The sequence below is a fragment of the Scomber scombrus genome, chromosome 5, assembly GCF_963691925.1.
Source record: "Scomber scombrus chromosome 5, fScoSco1.1, whole genome shotgun sequence".
Classification (NCBI taxonomy): Eukaryota; Metazoa; Chordata; class Actinopteri; order Scombriformes; family Scombridae; genus Scomber; species Scomber scombrus.
In genome coordinates, this window is record NC_084974.1 from 33,735,314 (window position 1) to 33,754,319 (window position 19,006).

Genomic DNA, 19,006 nt, shown 5'->3' on the forward strand with positions numbered 1-19,006 from the left:
GTAACCCCTCCACAGAGAGGACAGGGGCAGCGTTACCGTGGTAACCCCTCCACAGAGAGGACCAGGGCAGCGTTACCATGGTAACCCCTCCACAGAGAGGACAGGGGCAGCGTTACCGTGGTAACCCCTCCACAGAGAGGACAGGGGCAGCGTTACCGTGGTAACCCCTCCACAGAGAGGACAGAAGCAGCGTTACCATGGTAACCCCTCCACAGAGAGGACAGGGGTCGTTCTCTCTACAGCTCAGGTGTGTCCAGCTGTGTCTTCTGTCTCAGTTGAGGCAGGACGGCGTCCCTGTAAAACGTCTCCAGCTTGGACACCGTCTCCTCCCACAGGTCGGGGTCAAAGGTCACCGGGACGATGGCGATCTCCTTCAGGGTGAAGACGGCGAGGTCGGCCCGCCGCAGGCCGGTCACCGCCAGCTGACACTGAATCTGAGTGAAGTAACTGTGAGAGGTCTTCAGACGGTAGACCGGAGACCGTCCGTCCTCGTCCCGTATCTCCAGACAAAAGGCGGGGTCGTCCCTGCAGGCGTCCTCCACCCGTCTGTGTCTGTGTTTGTAGGGACACTTAACCTCCAAGCAGAGCAGCCATTGGCCGGTCCGGCTGTCCGTCACGATGCCGTCGGGGCTGGCAGCCAACCAGGAGCGCCGAGCGTCGATGAAAAGACCGCAGTCCTGAACGGAGACGGAGAAACGCAGCGCTGCCGTCTTCAGAGTCTGCAGAGACACATTATTACGTTATCACATTATAACATTATTAATTTATTACATTATAACATTATAACATTATCACATTATTACATTATTACGTTATCACATTATTACATTATTACGTTATCACATTATTACATTATTACATTATCACATTATAACATTATCACATTATTACATTATTACATTATCACATTATCACATTATTACATTATTACATTATTACATTATCACATTATCACATTATAACATTATTACATTGCTCACTAAAACAGAGCATTGTCAGTTGGGGATGCGCTGACTCACCTGGTACCTGCGGACCACCTCCGCCTCCATCTGAACCCCCCAGCTCATGGCTCTGGTCTGGATGCTCCGCCCCTCACCTGTCAATCACAGTCAGTGAGTTCAAACCCGACAGATCAGTGAATATGTTGTCTGATATCTTTGAGTTATATCAACAAGACAGGTAGGAGGGGGGCGGGGTTTACCTGTGATAGCAGACAGGAAAGAGGGGGGCGGGGTTTACCTGTGATAGCAGACAGGTAGGGGGGGCGGGGTTTACCTGTGATAGAAGACATGTAGGAGGGGGGCGGGGTTTACCTGTGATAGAAGACAGGTAGGAGGGGGGCGGGGTTTACCTGTGATACTAGACAGGTAGGGGGGGGGTTTACTTGTGATAATAGACAGGTAGGAGGGGGGCGGGGTTTACCTGTGACAGCAGACAGGTAGGAGGGGGGCGGGGTTTACCTGTGATAGAAGACATGTAGGAGGGGGGCGGGGTTTACTTGTGATAATAGACAGGTAGGTGGGGGCGGGGTTTACCTGTGATAGTAGACATGTAGGAGGGGGGCGGGGTTTACTTGTGATAATAGACAGGTAGGAGGGGGGCGGGGTTTACCTGTGATAGAAGACAGGTAGGAGGGGGGCGGGGTTTACCTGTGATAGAAGACATGTAGGAGGGGGGCGGGGTTTACTTGTGATAATAGACAGGTAGGTGGGGGCGGGGTTTACCTGTGATAGCAGACATGTAGGAGGGGGGCGGGGTTTACCTGTGATAGAAGACATGTAGGAGGGGGGCGGGGTTTACCTGTGATAGAAGACATGTAGGAGGGGGGCGGGGTTTACCTGTGATAGCAGACAGGTAGGAGGGGGGCGGGGTTTACTTGTGATAATAGACAGGTAGGTGGGGCGGGGTTTACCTGTGATACTAGACAGGTAGGAGGGGGGCGGGGTTTACCTGTGATAGCAGACATGTAGGAGGGGGGCGGGGTTTACCTGTGATAGCAGACATGTAGGAGGGGGGCGGGGTTTACCTGTGATAGAGGACATGTAGGAGGGGGGCGGGGTTTTGGTCTTCCCATGAACGAAGCGGCAGTGAGCGATGCGGTGAGCCATAGAAGCCGTGATCCGGTTCTTCCTCCAGGCGAACCAGTCCTGGTTGGTGCTCTGTCCGCGGGTCAGAACCTCCACCTGCTCCACCACACACCTGTCCAGTCCAACAGCCAGACCTAGAGGGACCTGGTCCGGTGTGGGAGGATCTGGATCCGTAGCAGCTCTCTGATCCACTTCCTTCGTCTGTTCCTGTTTCTGCCTCGGATCTGGATCGGCCGGACCGGTCCGATCAGCATCCTGGTTGTTCTGTCTTGTCTTGTGGGTTTGTCTGGTTCTGGTTCTGGCTGGTTCTCCGGTCTGGATGGTGGGGTGGTACCGGACCTCAGGTGCTATACCATCAGCATCCTGGTTGTTCTGGACCACTTTAGTCCCAGTCTGAGCTCCAGGCCTGGTCTTGTGGGTTTGTCTGGTTCCGGTTCTAGCTGGTTCTCCGTTCTGGATGGTGGGGTGGTACCAGACCTGAGGCAGGACGGCCTTCTGTGTCGGGTTCTTGTTGGTTTGTTGGTTCATCGTCTTTAAAACGGAAGCAACAGAAAATCAGAAAGTTTCCTGTTGAATAAATGTTGGTTAAACTGAGACTGACATGATCCCCAGATGAAAGGATGAAGGAAGGAAGGAAGGAAGAAAGGAAGAAAGAAAGAAGGAAAGAAAGGAAGGAAAAGGAAGGAAAGAAAAAGAGGAAAGAAAGGAGGAAAGAAGGAAGCGAGGAAGGAAGGAAGGAAAGAAAGAAAGAAAGAAAAAGAGGAAAGAAAGGAGGAAGGAAGGAAGGAAAGAAAGAAAGAAAGAAAGAAAGGATGAAGGAAGGAAGGAAGAAAGAAACAAAGAAAGAAAGGAAGAAAGAAAGGAAGAAAGAAAGGAAGAAAGAAAGGAAGAAAGAAAGGAAGAAAGAAAGGAAGAAAGAAAGAAAGAAAGGAAAGAAAGAAAGGAAGGAAAAGGAAGGAAAGAAAAAGAGGAAAGAAAGGATGAAGGAAGGAAGGAAGGAAGGAAGGAAGAAGGAAGGAAGAAAGAAAGAAGGAAAGAAAGAAGTAAAGAAAGAAAGGAAGTAAAAGGAAGGAAAGAAAGAAAGAAAGAAAAAGAGGAAAGAAAGGATGAAGGAAGGAAGGAAGAAAGAAAGAAAGAAAGAAAGAAGGAAAGAAAGTAAAAGGAAGGAAAGAAAGAAAGAAAGAAAAAGAGGAAAGAAAGGATGAAGGAAGGAAGGAAGGAAAGAAAGAAAGAAAAAAGAAAGAAAGAAAGAAAGAAAGTAAAAGGAAGGAAAGAAAGAAAGAAAGAAAAAGAGGAAAGAAAGGAAGGAAGGAAGGAAGGAAGGAAGGAAGGAAGAGAGAAAGAAAGAAAGAGAGAAAGAAAGAAAGAAAAAAAGAGAGAGAGAAAGAAAGAAAGAAAGAAAGAAAAAAGAGAGAGAGAAAGAAAGAAAGAAAGAAAGAAAGAAAGAAAGAAAGAAAGAAAGAAAGAAAGAAAGAAAGAAAGAAAGAAAGAAGTAAAGCAGCAGGTTTCTGATCTCCATGGTAACCAGAGTAAATGTAATATTTAGAACAATTGTATTCCATTAGCTTTATTTAATATATTTATTTGTATCAGTGAATCTTATCTTATGTTATTGAGCTCTTTGTCTTTCAGGATCAATAAAGAATCAACGTGTTTTATCTATCACGTGACTTTTATTTTGAAAAAAATGTGAGTCACGTGACCGGATGTTTTGACTCACTGTCTATTTTATTTTAAGCTTCTTTCCAAAAAGTCTCCAGGCTGCTTTAACTCAGGAGGGAACAGGTGAGAGAGTCAACCAGCTTCATCCGTCTTTAAACCAAACTCTGTTCAAAAAGTGACAGAAAAAACAATGTTGATCACGCGCAGGCAGAACCGGAACCGCGTCTTCTCCTTCCGCTTTAATCTGCTTCACTTTAACTCTGGGTCATTATTTATATAATGTCTGAAGGCCGAACACTTCACCCGGACCGGCCCGATGACGACATATCTTCATTTATCTGAATTAACTCAGAATTAAACGCAAATAAATCGGAATCATTAAACTGTCACATTATTGAATGAGGTTTGGTGTAAAATGCTCACTGCTCTCATTGCGCCTATAGATCAGTGAATCAGCGTGGATTTTAGTTTCAGAACAGTTTAATTAGACATTTATAGATTTATAACTAACTTACCTGTTGTATGTGTCTCTATATTACACTAATAAAGCAGATCTTACCTGTGTGTCAGCTGCTGGACTGAAAGCAGAAATGAAACTGAGGCTCTTTAAACTGACAGTGACTCATTGTCTCGTGACAGTGAGCCACACACGTGTCCCTCCCTTCACAGCCGCCGCCAACACACTGTTATGCATTTCTGATTTGGAGATTTTAGAGTTATTAAATGAGAGCAGACTGATAAATATCTTCTATCTAACTTAAATTTTGGTTAAACACGGAAGAAATTAGTCCTTATTTAGTAATTTATATTAGTAAATATTCTTTGATTGTAGATCATTAATTAAATGTTTAAAACGACCTTTATTTTAGTTTGAGTGACAGTCGCCACCTAGCGGCCGCAGTAATAACGACCCGAGGACGGCGACGTCATGACCCGCCTTACTCTGCCCCTGATTGGTTGATCCTGACGTTCTTACCTTAACCCTGACCAATCACACTCCTCACGCCTTAACCTGACCGCTGTACTGGCCAATCAGGCTCAGCAGCGCCGTTAACGAGCTGTGTTCATTTAATTTTGGAGGATTTGTTGGTAAAAAAATATAAATTAAAATCATTTTAAACACTTATAATGATCCTGAAATTTAAAGTATATCTTTATTTCAAGATTTGGCGACGTCATGTCTCGTATGTCAGGATGGCCGAGCGGTCTAAGGCGCTGCGTTCAGGTCGCAGTCTCCTCTGGAGGCGTGGGTTCGAATCCCACTTCTGACAACAATGTTTTTATTTTATATTCTTTATTTAAATATGTTGAAAAGAGAGTTTTATCACATGAGGAACTGAATCGATACGTTTATGATACTTGTTCTTATAATAAATTATCGATGACCATGAATAATATAAAGTATAAAGTTAATAAAACGTCACTTTGCAGTTAAACAAAAAACAGAAAACAGAATCAGAACATAAACAAATACAATTATTTAGTTTTTTCATCCATAAATCTGCCGTTTTTATGAATGTATTAGTTAACAGAGTGACTCTTAGCTTTGCTGTTGTATAAACAGTAGGGGGGGGGGGGGGTCGAAACAGCGTAGTATCACGATATATATTGTACCGATACACAGACGCCAAGTATTGATCTTTTATTTTATAGGAATTGCAAATGAAAATTGTAGTTTTTATTCCTTCGGGGACATAAAGGTGAAATAAGGTCTGGCAGTAATATTGTATCGTAACACGTGTTGTGATAGTATCTGGTGACAGACACTGAATGGCAGTATATAATATAACACTACACATTAATAAACACTTTAAATGTTCATATTTCTACTTATTACTACATTATAAAGTTGTTAACTGTTTATATGCTGATTCATGATGAATAGACTTTGTTACCAGTTTCTCATTTAATTAAGAAACATGACAAATGTGGTTTATTAAACAGATCAGAGGTCAGATGTTTAGAGATGTTTCTGATGGTTCTGTTCTGAAGCCGTCAGCTGATCCACCTGGACGTGTCCCAGATGTCCCAGGTGTCCCAGGTGTGTCCCGGTCTCTTGCTGAGCGGTCTGGACTCGGCTCTGAGCCTCAGCGTGTTGTCCAGCAGGAACGTGTCTCTCATCATTAACTGCAGCGGACTGGAGGATGTGTCCTACCCGCAGCTGGACGGCCTGCAGGTCCTCCACGTCCCCGTCCAGGACCGACCGCACGCTCCCCTGGACCGGTACTTCGACCTGGTGGCGGAGCGGATCCACCAGAACCGGACCGGGACAACTCTGGTCCACTGCAGCGCCGGCAGGAGCCGATCCCCTGCTCTGATCATGGCCTACCTGATGAGGTCAGCACCTGATACATTTACTACAGTACTGCAGTACTAGTACTTTACTGTAGTACAGTTTGAGGTACTTGTACTTTACTGTAGTACAGTTTGAGGTACTAGTACTTTACTGTAGTACAGTTTGAGGTACTTGTACTTTACTGTAGTACAGTTAGAGGTACTTGTACTTTACTGTAGTACAGTTTGAGGTACTAGTACTTTACTGTAGTACAGTTTGAGGTACTAGTACTTTACTGTAGTACAGTTTGAGGTACTAGTACTTTACTGTAGTACAGTTTGAGGTACTTGTATTTTACTTTAGTACAGTTTGAGGTACTAGTACTTTACTGTAGTACAGTTTGAGGTACTAGTACTTTACTGTAGTACAGTTAGAGGTACTTGTACTTTACTGTAGTACAGTTTGAGGTACTTGTACTTTACTGTAGTACAGTTTGAGGTACTTGTACTTTACTGTAGTACAGTTAGAGGTACTAGTACTTTACTGTAGTACAGTTAGAGGTACTAGTACTTTACTGTAATACAGTTAGAGGTACTTGTACTGTACTGTAGTACAGTTAGAGGTACTTGTACTGTACTGTAGTACAGTTAGAGGTACTAGTACTTTACTGTAGTACAGTTTGAGGTACTACTACTTTACTGTAATACAGTTTGAGGTACTTGTACTGTACTGTAGTACAGTTAGAGGTACTTGTACTGTACTGTAATACAGTTAGAGGTACTAGTACTTTACTGTAGTACAGTTTGAGGTACTTGTACTGTACTGTAATACAGTTAGAGGTACTAGTACTTTACTGTAGTACAGTTTGAGGTACTTGTACTGTACTGTAGTATTATGTGATGCTGCTGTAGTACTACTACTGTATGGGTGTATTGTTGTTACTGAGTGAAGGTTCTGGGTCTGCAGGTTCGGGGGTCTCAGCCTGCGTGGGGCTCATGAGCAGGTTCTGGAGCGGCGGCCGTTCATCAGACCCAACGCAGGTTTCTGGAGGCAGCTGATGGACTACGAGCGGACGCTGCTGGGCAGGAACTCTGTGCGGATGGCGATGACGTCCGGTGGCGTCCTGCCTGAAGCTCTGGAGGACGGCACGGTGGCGTACTGCATCAACATCTGATCCACTTCCTGTTTCCTGTCTCCATCACAAACACCGAACAGGTGACAGGAAGCCGTCTGTCGGAGCGTCGTCAGGTTAACGAGTCAAAAACAAACACGTCGACTTTTTATGTTTTTAATGAAAACAAACGAGAATAAAAACCACATTAAAAAAAAGTCTCAGTTTCATCCTTCAGCTCGGAGCCAATCACCTGGCTGCAGATCAATAATCTATCAATACGTTGGTTTGTGTTACAGCAGATATTAAGACCTCTGATCACAGATCGATCAGCTGATTGATCGACCAGCAGCTCGGCTGTGATTGGACAGAAACGTGTAAAAAAACAAATCAGAGTTTATTGTGACAGAAGAAAAAGAAACGCTCAGCTGCTCTACAGGTGAGTGATGTCATCACATCACATGATCAGGATCAGTTCAGTCCTGATGGGTCCGGGTCCTGGTCCGGGTCCGGGTCCTGGTCCTCAGTACTGGAAGCTTCTCTTGGTCTGGATGTCGTCTAGGATCTGCTGCAGCTCCTCGTCCTCGAAGCGTCCCTCCAGACTGAAAACACACAGCTGCTCATCAGTTTATCACTTATCAATAAATGCTCTGTTCCTCCGTGCCTGAAGGGGGCGCTACAGGACCGAGCTCTCATAGATCAGCTCTCACCTGGGGATCAAAGCTTTGGCCTCTTCAGCTGCTTCTGGACACAGATTGGCCAAACTGGACAGCTCGAACTTATGGAGCTTCTTCTGCAGGAGGAGACTGAAGAAACACATGTGATCAATCATCTGATCAATCATGTGATCAATCATGTGATCAATCATGTGATCAATCATCTGATCAAACATCTGATCAATGTTTAATCAATCATTTTCAATTAAAAAAAATCATTTTATTATGATTATTAGTTGTGAAGCACATTGAGTTTACCTTGTGTATGAAATGCGCTTTATGAATAAAATTTGATTGATTGATGTGTGTTTCATTTTCCTTTTAGTTTAGTACTAAATTTTTTTTAATATAGTTAGAGTATCTTTTATAAGCACTTTAACTTATGGCACCAATCAGGATGCTTTCAATGTCATTGGTTATTTATTATTTACCGTCTACTGAGAATCATCTGATCAATTCATCCTATAGAAACATCTATATTACATCTGATAAGAAGAGTTTTTATTCTTTTTATGATGAAGTAGAATAACTCTAGATAATCACTGTGAGTTTCAACAGGACTGTAATTATATTAACCTCATTATCAATGAATTGGTTTATAAAACAACATCAATCAATGAATCAATAACAGCTGTGGAATAATTGTGACATTAATGACGTCACCAGGGTGAAGCCGTGGTCACGTGACCTGCAGCACTGACCTGCGCACGGCGGTGATGGTCTCTCTGTTCTTGAAGCGGCTGAATCGAGCCGTGTAGTTGAGCGTCTTCATGAAGACTTCGGACAGCTCCTGCTCGTCCTCCGCGCTCTCGTTCTGCTGCTTCCGATGTTCCAGCAACATGTGGACCTCCGAGTTCAGCAGCGTCTCCGAGTTCTCGAACTCTGATCGGAGCAGCACAGACAGTTACAGTCGGTCAGTGTGTGTCTGTAGTGAGTTACAGACGGTCAGTGTGTGTCTGTAGTGAGTTACAGACAGTCAGTGTGTGTCTGTAGTGAGTTACAGACGGTCAGTGTGTGTCTGTAGTGAGTTACAGTCAGTGTGTGTCTGTAGTGAGTTACAGTCAGTCAGTGTGCGTCTGTAGTGAGTTACAGTCAGTGTGTGTCTGTAGTGAGTTACAGTCAGTCAGTGTGTGTCTGTAGTGAGTTACAGACGGTCAGTGTGTGTCTGTAGTGAGTTACAGTCAGTGTGTGTCTGTAGTGAGTTACAGTCAGTCAGTGTGTGTCTGTAGTGAGTTACAGACAGTCAGTGTGTCTGTAGTGAGTTACAGTCAGTCAGTGTGTGTCTGTAGTGAGTTACAGTCAGTGTGTGTCTGTAGTGAGTTACAGTCAGTGTGTGTCTGTAGTGAGTTACAGACAGTCAGTGTGTGTCTGTAGTGAGTTACAGTCAGTGTGTGTCTGTAGTGAGTTACAGTCAGTGTGTGTCTGTAGTGAGTTACAGACAGTCAGTGTGTCTGTAGTGAGTTACAGTCAGTCAGTGTGTCTGTAGTGAGTTACAGACAGTCAGTGTGTGTCTGTAGTGAGTTACAGTCAGTGTGTCTGTAGTGAGTTACAGTCAGTGTGTCTGTAGTGAGTTACAGACAGTCAGTGTGCGTCTGTAGTGAGTTACAGTCAGTCAGTGTGTGTCTGTAGTGAGTTAGTCAGTGTGTCTGTAGTGAGTTACAGTCAGTCAGTGTGTCTGTAGTGAGTTACAGTCAGTCAGTGTGTGTCTGTAGTGAGTAACAGTCAGTGTGTCTGTAGTGAGTTACAGTCAGTCAGTGTGTCTGTAGTGAGTTACAGACAGTCAGTGTGTGTCTGTAGTGAGTTACAGTCAGTGTGTCTGTAGTGAGTTACAGTCAGTGTGTCTGTAGTGAGTTACAGACAGTCAGTGTGCGTCTGTAGTGAGTTACAGTCAGTGTGTGTCTGTAGTGAGTTACAGACGGTCAGTGTGTGTCTGTAGTGAGTTACAGACAGTCAGTGTGTGTCTGTAGTGAGTTACAGACAGTCAGTGTGTGTCTGTAGTGAGTTACAGTCGGTCAGTGTGTGTCTGTAGTGAGTTACAGACAGTCAGTGTGTGTCTGTAGTGAGTTACAGTCGGTCAGTGTGTGTCTGTAGTGAGTTACAGACAGTCAGTGTGTGTCTGTAGTGAGTTACAGGCAGTCAGTGTATGTCTGTAGTGAGTTACAGTCGGTCAGTGTGTGTCTGTAGTGAGTTACAGACGGTCAGTGTGTGTCTGTAGTGAGTTACAGACAGTCAGTGTGTGTCTGTAGTGAGTTACAGTCAGTGTGTGTCTGTAGTGAGTTACAGTCGGTCAGTGTGTGTCTGTAGTGAGTTACAGACAGTCAGTGTGTGTCTGTAGTGAGTTACAGACAGTCAGTGTGTCTGTAGTGAGTTACAGTCAGTGTGTGTCTGTAGTGAGTTACAGTCAGTGTGTGTCTGTAGTGAGTTACAGTCAGTGTGTGTCTGTAGTGAGTTACAGTCAGTGTGTCTGTAGTGAGTTACAGACAGTCAGTGTGTGTCTGTAGTGAGTTACAGTCAGTGTGTGTCTGTAGTGAGTTACAGTCAGTGTGTGTCTGTAGTGAGTTACAGACGGTCAGTGTGTGTCTGTAGTGAGTTACAGACAGTCAGTGTGTGTCTGTAGTGAGTTACAGACGGTCAGTGTGTGTTTGTAGTGAGTTACAGACAGTCAGTGTGTGTCTGTAGTGAGTTACAGACAGTCAGTGTGTGTCTGTAGTGAGTTACAGTCAGTGTGTGTCTGTAGTGAGTTACAGTCAGTGTGTCTGTAGTGAGTTACAGACAGTGTGTGTCTGTAGTGAGTTACAGACGGTGTGTGTCTGTAGTGAGTTACAGTCAGTGTGTGTCTGTAGTGAGTTACAGTCAGTGTGTCTGTAGTGAGTTACAGACAGAGTGTGTTTGTAGTGAGTTACAGTCAGTCAGTGTGTGTCTGTAGTGAGTTACAGACGGTCAGTGTGTGTCTGTAGTGAGTTACAGTCAGTGTGTGTCTGTAGTGAGTTACAGACAGTCAGTGTGTGTCTGTAGTGAGTTACAGTCAGTCAGTGTGTCTGTAGTGAGTTACAGACAGTCAGTGTGTGTCTGTAGTGAGTTACAGACGGTCAGTGTGTGTCTGTAGTGAGTTACAGTCAGTGTGTGTCTGTAGTGAGTTACAGTCAGTGTGTGTCTGTAGTGAGTTACAGTCAGTGTGTCTGTAGTGAGTTACAGACAGTCAGTGTGTGTCTGTAGTGAGTTACAGACGGTCAGTGTGTGTCTGTAGTGAGTTACAGTCAGTGTGTGTCTGTAGTGAGTTACAGTCAGTGTGTGTCTGTAGTGAGTTACAGTCAGTGTGTCTGTAGTGAGTTACAGACAGTCAGTGTGTGTCTGTAGTGAGTTACAGTCAGTGTGTCTGTAGTGAGTTACAGTCAGTCAGTGTGTGTCTGTAGTGAGTTACAGTCAGTGTGTGTCTGTAGTGAGTTACAGTCAGTCAGTGTGTGTCTGTAGTGAGTTACAGACCTTTGGGGAACTGCAGCTGAGAAGCATCTTCTTCAACATCACCGACATGAGCAGTAGCCGCGCCGCCTCCGGTCGCCATGACAGCAGCAGCTAGCAGGCAGCGGAGGTAAAATGGCGGACAGTAACGGCAGTTTAACGTCGGAATGAATCTTTCCCGCCGCTGGAAGAGAAGTTCCAACGGTCCGAACAGCGTGAACAACAAACCGCTAACAGCTCCAACACACACACACTATCACCTCCGAGTCACTGCACACCACTTCCTGTGTGTGTCTGTGTGTGTGTGTGTGTGTGTGTGTGTGTGTGTGTGTGTGTGTATGTGTGTGTGTATGTGTGTTTTTTTTTTTTTACCGCCATCACCTGGTGTGGAGGACTGCGTGTTATCAATAGTTTAAATATCTATCACTAAATCTGCACATCTGTGATCAATTACACATCTGATAGAAGAATAAATGAATGAATAAATAAATGGATTAATTAACGATGGTTTTGTCTTTTTCTTGTTTGTTTGTTTTTAACTGTATCACGTCATAACCATAGACTGTATATAAGAAATGGACGTAACATCCGTGACGTCACCCATTGGTTTGTGGACTTCTGCTCGGAAGCATAGACTGTATATAAAATATAACTGACTTCCTGCTCTTTGTTCCCTGCTTGTTGCTACGTTACAGTTTTAATTTAAATGTTCTTAAACTGTTTTCAATAGATTAAATAAAAATAAAAAGGTTTAACGGAGGAAAAGGTTTGCGTTGGCCGGGAATCGAACCCGGGTCAACTGCTTGGAAGGCAGCTATGCTCACCACTATACCACCAACGCTGCTGACAGCATCAGTATGAATCAGTGAATCAGACAATCACACATCAGATATCAGATATAAAGCTCGGCTGAAGGGTCTGGACCCCATGATGGTATTTAAGTTGGCAGATGGGGCAGAGAGCCGGTTGGTAGAGGAGGATCGGAGAGTTGGGGAAGGTGTGTAGACGTGAATGTGTCAATGACGTATAAGGATTTTCAACAACTCAATGTTAGAATAATAAAAACCAGCATATCTAATGCAGTAGTTCAAACATTCAGAGTGTTGTGTACCTGAAGGTTCATATTATAATGTGAAAGTGATTTTAGTGTTTTTTAAAGATTAATTGGCACTGACCTTAAAAAAAGTCATGTGGTGCGACCATGATTCATCTTGAAATATCTTATATAAATAAAAGATCATTTACAAAAAAAAAAAAAAAAAATGCAAATACTTTGTTTCCAAACACTTTATATTACTGAAAACTTCAAAAAGATGTGAAGCGTGTTAAGTTAATTCATTTATTTCAAGATGAATCATGGTCGCGCCACATGACTGTTTTTAAGGTTTTTAAAGAACAACCTTCGGGTGTTTATGTCGAGCCTGATGATCACATCATGGTTTCGCACAGACAAAGTATCTCCTGTAGTGACAGCCGTAATCGTTCCAGTATCCATACTCTGAAAAACACAAACCATTTACCTTGAGAGCTGCTCAGAGGTTCATACAGATAAACAGAGTTCCCAGAATAGAGCCCTGAATGATGACCTCACTTCCTGTCACATTGTTTGTACTCACTCAGAGAGTCGGCCAACACACACTTTTCTGATCCCGCGTTGTTTGGCTCTCCAGGTAACCACCTGGTGTAGTTGAAGCTTGAGCGGTCCACCCAATAAAAACCCTTCTGAGAAGATGAAGCAGTGATAAACCTTTACAACCAATCAGATGATTACCCCCAAAACCAACCACCCTGCTCACAAACACTGAGAAACTTCACATTTACATTTAGTCACTTAGAAGACGCTTTTATCCAAAGCGACTTACAAGGGAGAATAACATTCAAGCTACATTGCAACAGAGACATTAGTGTAATAAATAAATAAATAAATACTGCTAAGTAGTGCTAAGTTAAGAGAGGAGGTACTCTCTGAAGAGCTGGGTCTGTAAGTGCTTCTTAAAGACAGAGAGGGAGGCTAACCCTAACCCTAACCCCCCTGCTCTGGTTGTACGGCCGGCAGAGCCAGGCGAACCACTGTTCCTCCGGTGCATAAATACCAAACTGATTAAATATGTATCATTTACTGTGTCTATGTAAAGAGCAAACACTGAGGGAAAGAACAGCTCACATCTGATATATGAAAAACAGCTCGGAGGTCAATCTGAAATTCAGAAAATTGTCATAGTAATATTTGAAAGAGTTGAATCTTTGCCGAATCAAGAGCCCTGTTTACACATGGCGTTGACCTGCATCTGAGCTGATCGGATCACAACTGGACAGCCGAGACACTTTGCTGTTTACACTTCTCTGTAGTCTATGTTCTGGCAAGATATACAAGATCCTTTAACCGTAACTAGTTATTGATATGTTGGTTTGGTTATAGTTATTAAGTTCATTATTAGAATTCCACAGCTCTGGTTTTGCTAACCTGGGTCCATGGAGTTCACACCTGGATCAGATGACAATACTGACTACTGATTGGGGCGGCTGTGGCTCAGGAGGTAGAGCGGTCGTCCTCCAATTGGAAGATTGGAAGTTTGATTCCCGGCTCCTCCAGTCCTTCGATGTGTCCTTGGGCAAGACACTTAACCCCCGTTGCTGCCCCAACGGTGTATGAATGGTTAACTAACAATTCATACACCGTTTTCTTTTATTGGCCAGTCTCAGATATGGCTTTTTCTTTGCCACTCTGCCCTGAAGCCCAGAATCCCGCAGCCGCCTCTTCACTGTAGATGTTGACACTGGTGTTTTGCGGGTACTATTTAATGAAGATGCCAGTTGGAGACCTGTGAGGCGTCTGTTTCTCAAACTAGAGACTCTAATGTACTTATCTTCTTGCTCAGTTGTGCAACGCGGCCTCCCACTTCTTTTTCTACTCTGGTTAGAGCCTGTTTGTGCTGTCCTCTGAAGGGAGTAGTACACACCGTTGTAGGAAATCTTCAATTTCTTAGCAATTTCTCGCATGGAATAGCCTTCATTTCTAAGAACAACAATAGACTGTCGAGTTTCAGATGAAAGTTCTCTTTTTCTGGACATTTTGAGCATTTAATTGACCCCACAAATGTGATGCTACAGAAACTCAATCTGCTCAAAGGAAGGTTAGTTTTGTAGCTTCTGTAACGAGCTAAACTGTTTTCAGATGTGTGAACATGATTGCACAAGGGTTTTCTAATCATCAATTAGCCTTCTGAGCCAATGAGCAAACACATTGTACCATTAGAACACCGGAGTGATAGTTGCTGGAAATGGGCCTCTATACACACCTATGTAGATATTGCACCAAAAACCAGACATTTGCAGCTAGAATAGTCATTTACCACATTAGCAATGTATAGAGTGTATTTCTTTAAAGTTAAGACTAGTTAGTGTATATATTACACAATTGAACTGAAGTAGTAGTATACCAGAGATACTGACGTTGCACAGTCATATACATTAAAAAGGGCCGTTTATCAACCACTTCTGTGTGAGAGATGAGATGTGAACCAATCCAGAGCGCTACCTGAGACATCACTGCCTTTCACTCATCTGTGATCCACTGTGAGCTGCACGAAGGTCCAGCAGCACCAAACCTCAGCATGCGAGGCCGGAACCTTCCTGTCGTCCTCCCAGAGCTGTTCACAAGTCATTTTTTACAAGTCCAAGTCAAGTCTCAAGTCTTTGAGCTAGAGTCCAAGTCAAGTCTCAAGTCTTTGAGGGTCAAGTCCAAGTCAAGTCTCAAGTCTCTGGTCAAGAGTCCGAGTCAAGTCTCAAGTCTCTCGCCAACACTAAATCAAATTCAAATTCTGACCTTAGAGCTGTACAATCCTTCATCCTGATCAGTTAGCCTTGCGAGCACCTGCCCATGTCTGTTTTAACTGTCTGCTGTCACTGAAGTTTGTATGTAAGTATCTGTTTGTATGTTGAGATGTCCTCTCCTGAAACTGTTACCAAATCTACCTTCGGCTGTTACCTTGACCTAGACCTTGATATAGGACAGTATGAACATGTATCAATTGTAGGTTCACTATAGAGAATCTACTGCAATGTGATGTGAAGAAACATACACTAAGAATTATTTCAATTCCATAACTGTATTTTCTTCAACCATAAAATAATTATTTTAACAATGTTGTAAAATATAACAAAACATGAACATCACAGAAACACTCAGTTTAACACTGTGGTACAAACACACCTTTTATCTGCTGCTTAACACAACACACAGCAGGAAATGTGTGGGGATATTATAAAATATATATATATATATATATATATATATATATATATATATATATATATATATATATATATATATATATATATAAAATGACCATAGTTAACGCAACTTTGTGTTTTTTAATAATTAGTAGCGGAGCCACTAAGTTAGTGGCACTAAATAACGGAGTTGCAGTGGTTTCCTGTCTGAGCTTTCAAAATAAAACCTTTGCTATTGTGCGCTTCTTATTATTATTAACAAACAAATTTGGGGCTTGTCAATTACAGGAGAAATGACGGGAGGGCGGCGGGAGATGGGTTCGAAATATGGGAGAACCAGGGAAAAACGGGAGTGTGAAGGCAACGTAATGATCTGAGGCTCCTGCTGAACTTGTCAATGTCTGATACTGAAGATGCTTCACACATGGCGCATGCGCGTGGCATTACTGTTGGTGTTTACATCTAGCTCAGAGCCAGAGATCATACAAAAAGATGAATGACAGATAAATAATGAGAATAATAATAATAACATGAAATAAAAGTTGTTCGCGAGTCTCGAGCCTCGAGTCCAAGTCGAGTCTGAAGTCACAGTTTAGTGAGACTTAAGTGCAACTCGAGTCAGAGTCGCGAGTCCGAGTCCCCAGCTCTGCGTCCTCCCGGGTCAAACTGACCCCGTCTGTTTTGACTGTTCCTTCTTTCCTCCTTTCCTTCCTTCCTCCCTCCCTCCCTTCCTTACTTCCTTCTTCTTTCCTCCCTCCCTCCTACCTTCCTCCCTTCCTCCCTCCCTCCCTTCCTTACTTCCTTCTTCTTTCCTCCCTCCCTCCCTCCTACCTTCCTTCCTTCCTTCTTTCCTCCATCCTTCCTTCTTTCCTTTCCTCCCTTCCTTCCTCCTTCCCTCCTTCCTTACTTCCTCCCTTCTTTCCTTCCTTCTTCCTTCCTCCCTCCTTTCCTTCCTCCCTTCCTCTTTCCTTCCTTCTTTCCTTCCTTCCTTCCTTCCTCCTTCCTCCCTTCCTTCCTTCCTCCCTCTTTTCCTTCCTCCCTCCCTCCCTCCCTCCCTTCCTCCCTTACATCCTTCCTTCCCCCCCTCCCTTTCTTCCTCCCTTCCTCCCTCCCTCCCTTAGTGGTGTAATGGAGGTAAGTGTTGTTGTATAAAGTGTCAGTGATGAACAGAAGTGTGTTGCAGTGCTGGCAGGCCTCAGTTTATATGTCTGCTGCCCTCATGTGGTCATTATGAGGTAATGTTTTAAACTCTTCCTTCCTCCCTCCCTCCTTCCTTCCTTCCTCCTTCCTCCCTCCCTCCACAGTTTTTATGTCTGCTGCCCTCATGTGGTCATTAGAAGAGCGATACATAAAAACCTGACCAAAATTAATACCACTCCAGTAATGGACCATCAAAATAAGAGAGTTAAATGTGGACTCTTAAACACTAGATCTCTCTCCTCTAAAGGTGTATTAATCAATGATATAATATCAGATCATCATATTGACTTATTCTGTCTTACTGAAACCTGGCTGCGTCAGGATGAATATGTCAGTCTAAATGAATCCACTCCTCCCAGTCATATCAATACCCACATCCCTCGAGACACCGGCCGAGGAGGTGGAGTTGCAGCCATTTTTAACTCAGACCTAAAAATCAACCCTAGACCTAAACTTAATTATAAATCATTTGAAAGTCTTGTTCTCAGCCTTTCTCACCCAGCCTGGAAAACTTTACAGCCTGTCTTATTTGTTGTAATCTACCGTCCTCCTGGCCCGTACGCCCAATTTTTATCTGACTTCTCAGAGCTTTTATCAAATTTAGTCCTTAGCACTGATAAGATAATTATAGTAGGTGACTTTAACATTCATGTGGATGTTGAGAATGATAGCCTTAACACTGCATTTATTGCATTATTAGATTCAATTGGCTTCTCTCAAAATGTGAATGAGCCAACTCACTGTTATAACCACACCCTCGACCTTGTTCTGACATATGGTATTGAGGTTGAACATTTAATAGTTTTCCCTCATAATCCTTCTTTATCAGATCACTACTTAATAACATTTGAATTTTTATTACTGGACTATACACCACTGGACAGACATGTTCTTACTAGATGTCTGACTGATGGTGCTGTCACTAAATTTAAAGAAAAAATTCCATCAATGTTGAGCTCAATGCCATGTATCAATACAACAGAGATGACTTATTCTGATTTCAGTCCCCCCCAGATTGACTGTATTGTTGATAGCGCTGCAGACTTACTGAGAACAACTCTGGACTCCATCGCTCCTTTAAAAAAGAAGGTAATTAAACAACGGAAAACAGCTCCTTGGTATAATTCCCAAACTCGACAATTAAAACAAATTTTACGAAAACTAGAAAGAATATGGCGTTCCACCAAATCAGAAGAATCTCACCTAACCTGGCAAGACAGTCTTAAAACATATAAGAAGGCCCTCCGTAACACCAGAGCTGCCTACTACTCATCACTAATAGAGGAGAATAAAAATAGTCCAAGGTTTCTTTTCAGTACTTTGGCTAAACTGACAAAGAGTCATAACACTACTGATCCATGTATTCCTTTAACTCTCAGTAGTGATGACTTCATGAGTTTCTTTAATGACAAAATCTTAACTATTAGGGACACAATTAATCACCTCTTGCCCTCAATAAGCACTGATTCATCCTCTAACATAGGAAACTCAGAAACTGCTTTTAAACCTGATATTTATTTAGACTGTTTCTCTCCAGTCGACCTTATAGAACTAACCTCAATGATCACTTCCTCTAAACCATCAACCTGTCTTTTAGACCCGATTCCAACTAGGCTGCTTAAGGAAGTCCTTCCCTCTGTTAGTACTTCCTTATTAAATATGATCAATCTGTCTTTAGTGACAGGATATGTACCACAGTCTTTTAAAGTAGCTGTCATTAAACCACTTCTCAAGAAGCCTACTCTTGATTCAGAGGTTTTAGCTAACTATAGGCCCATATCGAACCTCCCCTTTCTCTCTAAGATCCTAGAGAAAGCAGTTGCTAATCAGCTGTGTAACTTTCTAAATAATAACAGCTTATTTGAGGATTTTCAGTCTGGATTCAGAGCTCATCATAGTACAGAAACTGCACTGGTAAAAGTTACAAATGACCTCCTAACTTCATCAGACAATGGACTTCTCTCTGTCCTCGTCCTGTTAGATCTTAGTGCTGCCTTCGATACTATTGATCATCAAATCCTGTTAAAGAGACTTGAACATTTAATTTGCATTAAAGGAACAGCATTAAACTGGTTTAAATCCTATCTGTCAGATAGATTTCAGTTTGTAAATGTTAATGATAAATCCTCCATGCAAACAAAAGTAAAACACGGTGTTCCTCAGGGTTCAGTGCTTGGACCAATACTATTCTCCTTATATATGCTTCCTTTAGGAAATATTATTCGGAAACACTCAATAAATTTTCATTGTTATGCAGATGATA

General features: G+C 42.9%; 3 protein-coding genes and 1 non-coding gene across 5 annotated transcripts in view; 1 reads left to right on the forward strand and 3 right to left on the reverse strand.

The window, feature by feature from the left end:
• LOC133980018 (uncharacterized) overlaps positions 1 to 4,406 on the reverse strand; it is a 4,624-nt gene extending 218 nt beyond the window's left edge. The window contains exons 1-4 of the mRNA XM_062418580.1: positions 4,309 to 4,406; positions 2,027 to 2,618; positions 1,020 to 1,096; positions 1 to 719 (exon numbers count right to left, since the gene is read on the reverse strand). The exon at positions 1 to 719 is cut by the window's left edge and continues 218 nt beyond it. Of these exons, the coding sequence (XP_062274564.1) occupies positions 237 to 719; positions 1,020 to 1,096; positions 2,027 to 2,615 (1,149 nt within the window). The 5' untranslated portion in view covers positions 2,616 to 2,618; positions 4,309 to 4,406 and the 3' untranslated portion in view covers positions 1 to 236. The remainder of the gene's footprint in view (positions 720 to 1,019; positions 1,097 to 2,026; positions 2,619 to 4,308) is intronic.
• On the forward strand, positions 3,803 to 7,205 carry LOC133980065 (dual specificity protein phosphatase 14). Of its 2 annotated transcripts, none has more exons than XM_062418634.1 (3): positions 3,803 to 3,872; positions 5,742 to 6,086; positions 6,991 to 7,205. In XM_062418634.1, exons 2-3 carry the CDS (start codon positions 5,773 to 5,775, stop codon positions 7,196 to 7,198), a joined length of 522 nt encoding a protein of 173 aa, XP_062274618.1. In that variant the 5' UTR covers positions 3,803 to 3,872; positions 5,742 to 5,772; the 3' UTR covers positions 7,199 to 7,205. The 2 variants fall into 2 exon arrangements, with proteins under 2 accessions (XP_062274618.1, XP_062274619.1); XM_062418635.1 differs by having other exon boundaries at positions 3,834 to 3,872; positions 5,694 to 6,086.
• A 93-nt stretch (positions 7,206 to 7,298) lies between these two features.
• Positions 7,299 to 11,561, reverse strand: polr2d (RNA polymerase II subunit D). Its single transcript, XM_062418638.1, has 4 exons — positions 11,335 to 11,561; positions 8,553 to 8,733; positions 7,846 to 7,941; positions 7,299 to 7,737 (listed from the first exon to the last, which is right to left on the reverse strand). Exons 1-4 carry the CDS (start codon positions 11,411 to 11,413, stop codon positions 7,659 to 7,661), a joined length of 435 nt encoding a protein of 144 aa, XP_062274622.1. The 5' UTR covers positions 11,414 to 11,561; the 3' UTR covers positions 7,299 to 7,658.
• A 518-nt stretch (positions 11,562 to 12,079) lies between these two features.
• On the reverse strand, positions 12,080 to 12,151 carry trnag-ucc (transfer RNA glycine (anticodon UCC)). The gene has a single exon. It is a non-coding gene; the product is annotated as a tRNA-Gly (tRNA).
• Between the last annotated feature and the right edge of the window lie 6,855 nt (positions 12,152 to 19,006).

Bases quoted from the DNA above. Each gene is read 5' to 3' on its own strand.
- polr2d (XM_062418638.1), bottom strand. From the start codon at position 11,413: ATGGCGACCGGAGGCGGCGCGGCTACTGCTCATGTCGGTGATGTTGAA. The intron at 8,734-11,334 runs GTCTGTAACTCA...TGCTCCGATCAG, and splicing joins TCAGCTGCAGTTCCCCAAAG to AGTTCGAGAACTCGGAGACG. The intron at 7,738-7,845 runs GTGAGAGCTGAT...GTGTGTTTTCAG, and splicing joins GCCAAAGCTTTGATCCCCAG to TCTGGAGGGACGCTTCGAGG.
- LOC133980065 (XM_062418634.1), top strand. From the start codon at position 5,773: ATGTCCCAGGTGTCCCAGGTGTGTCCCGGTCTCTTGCTGAGCGGTCTG. The intron at 6,087-6,990 runs GTCAGCACCTGA...CTGGGTCTGCAG, and splicing joins ATCATGGCCTACCTGATGAG to GTTCGGGGGTCTCAGCCTGC.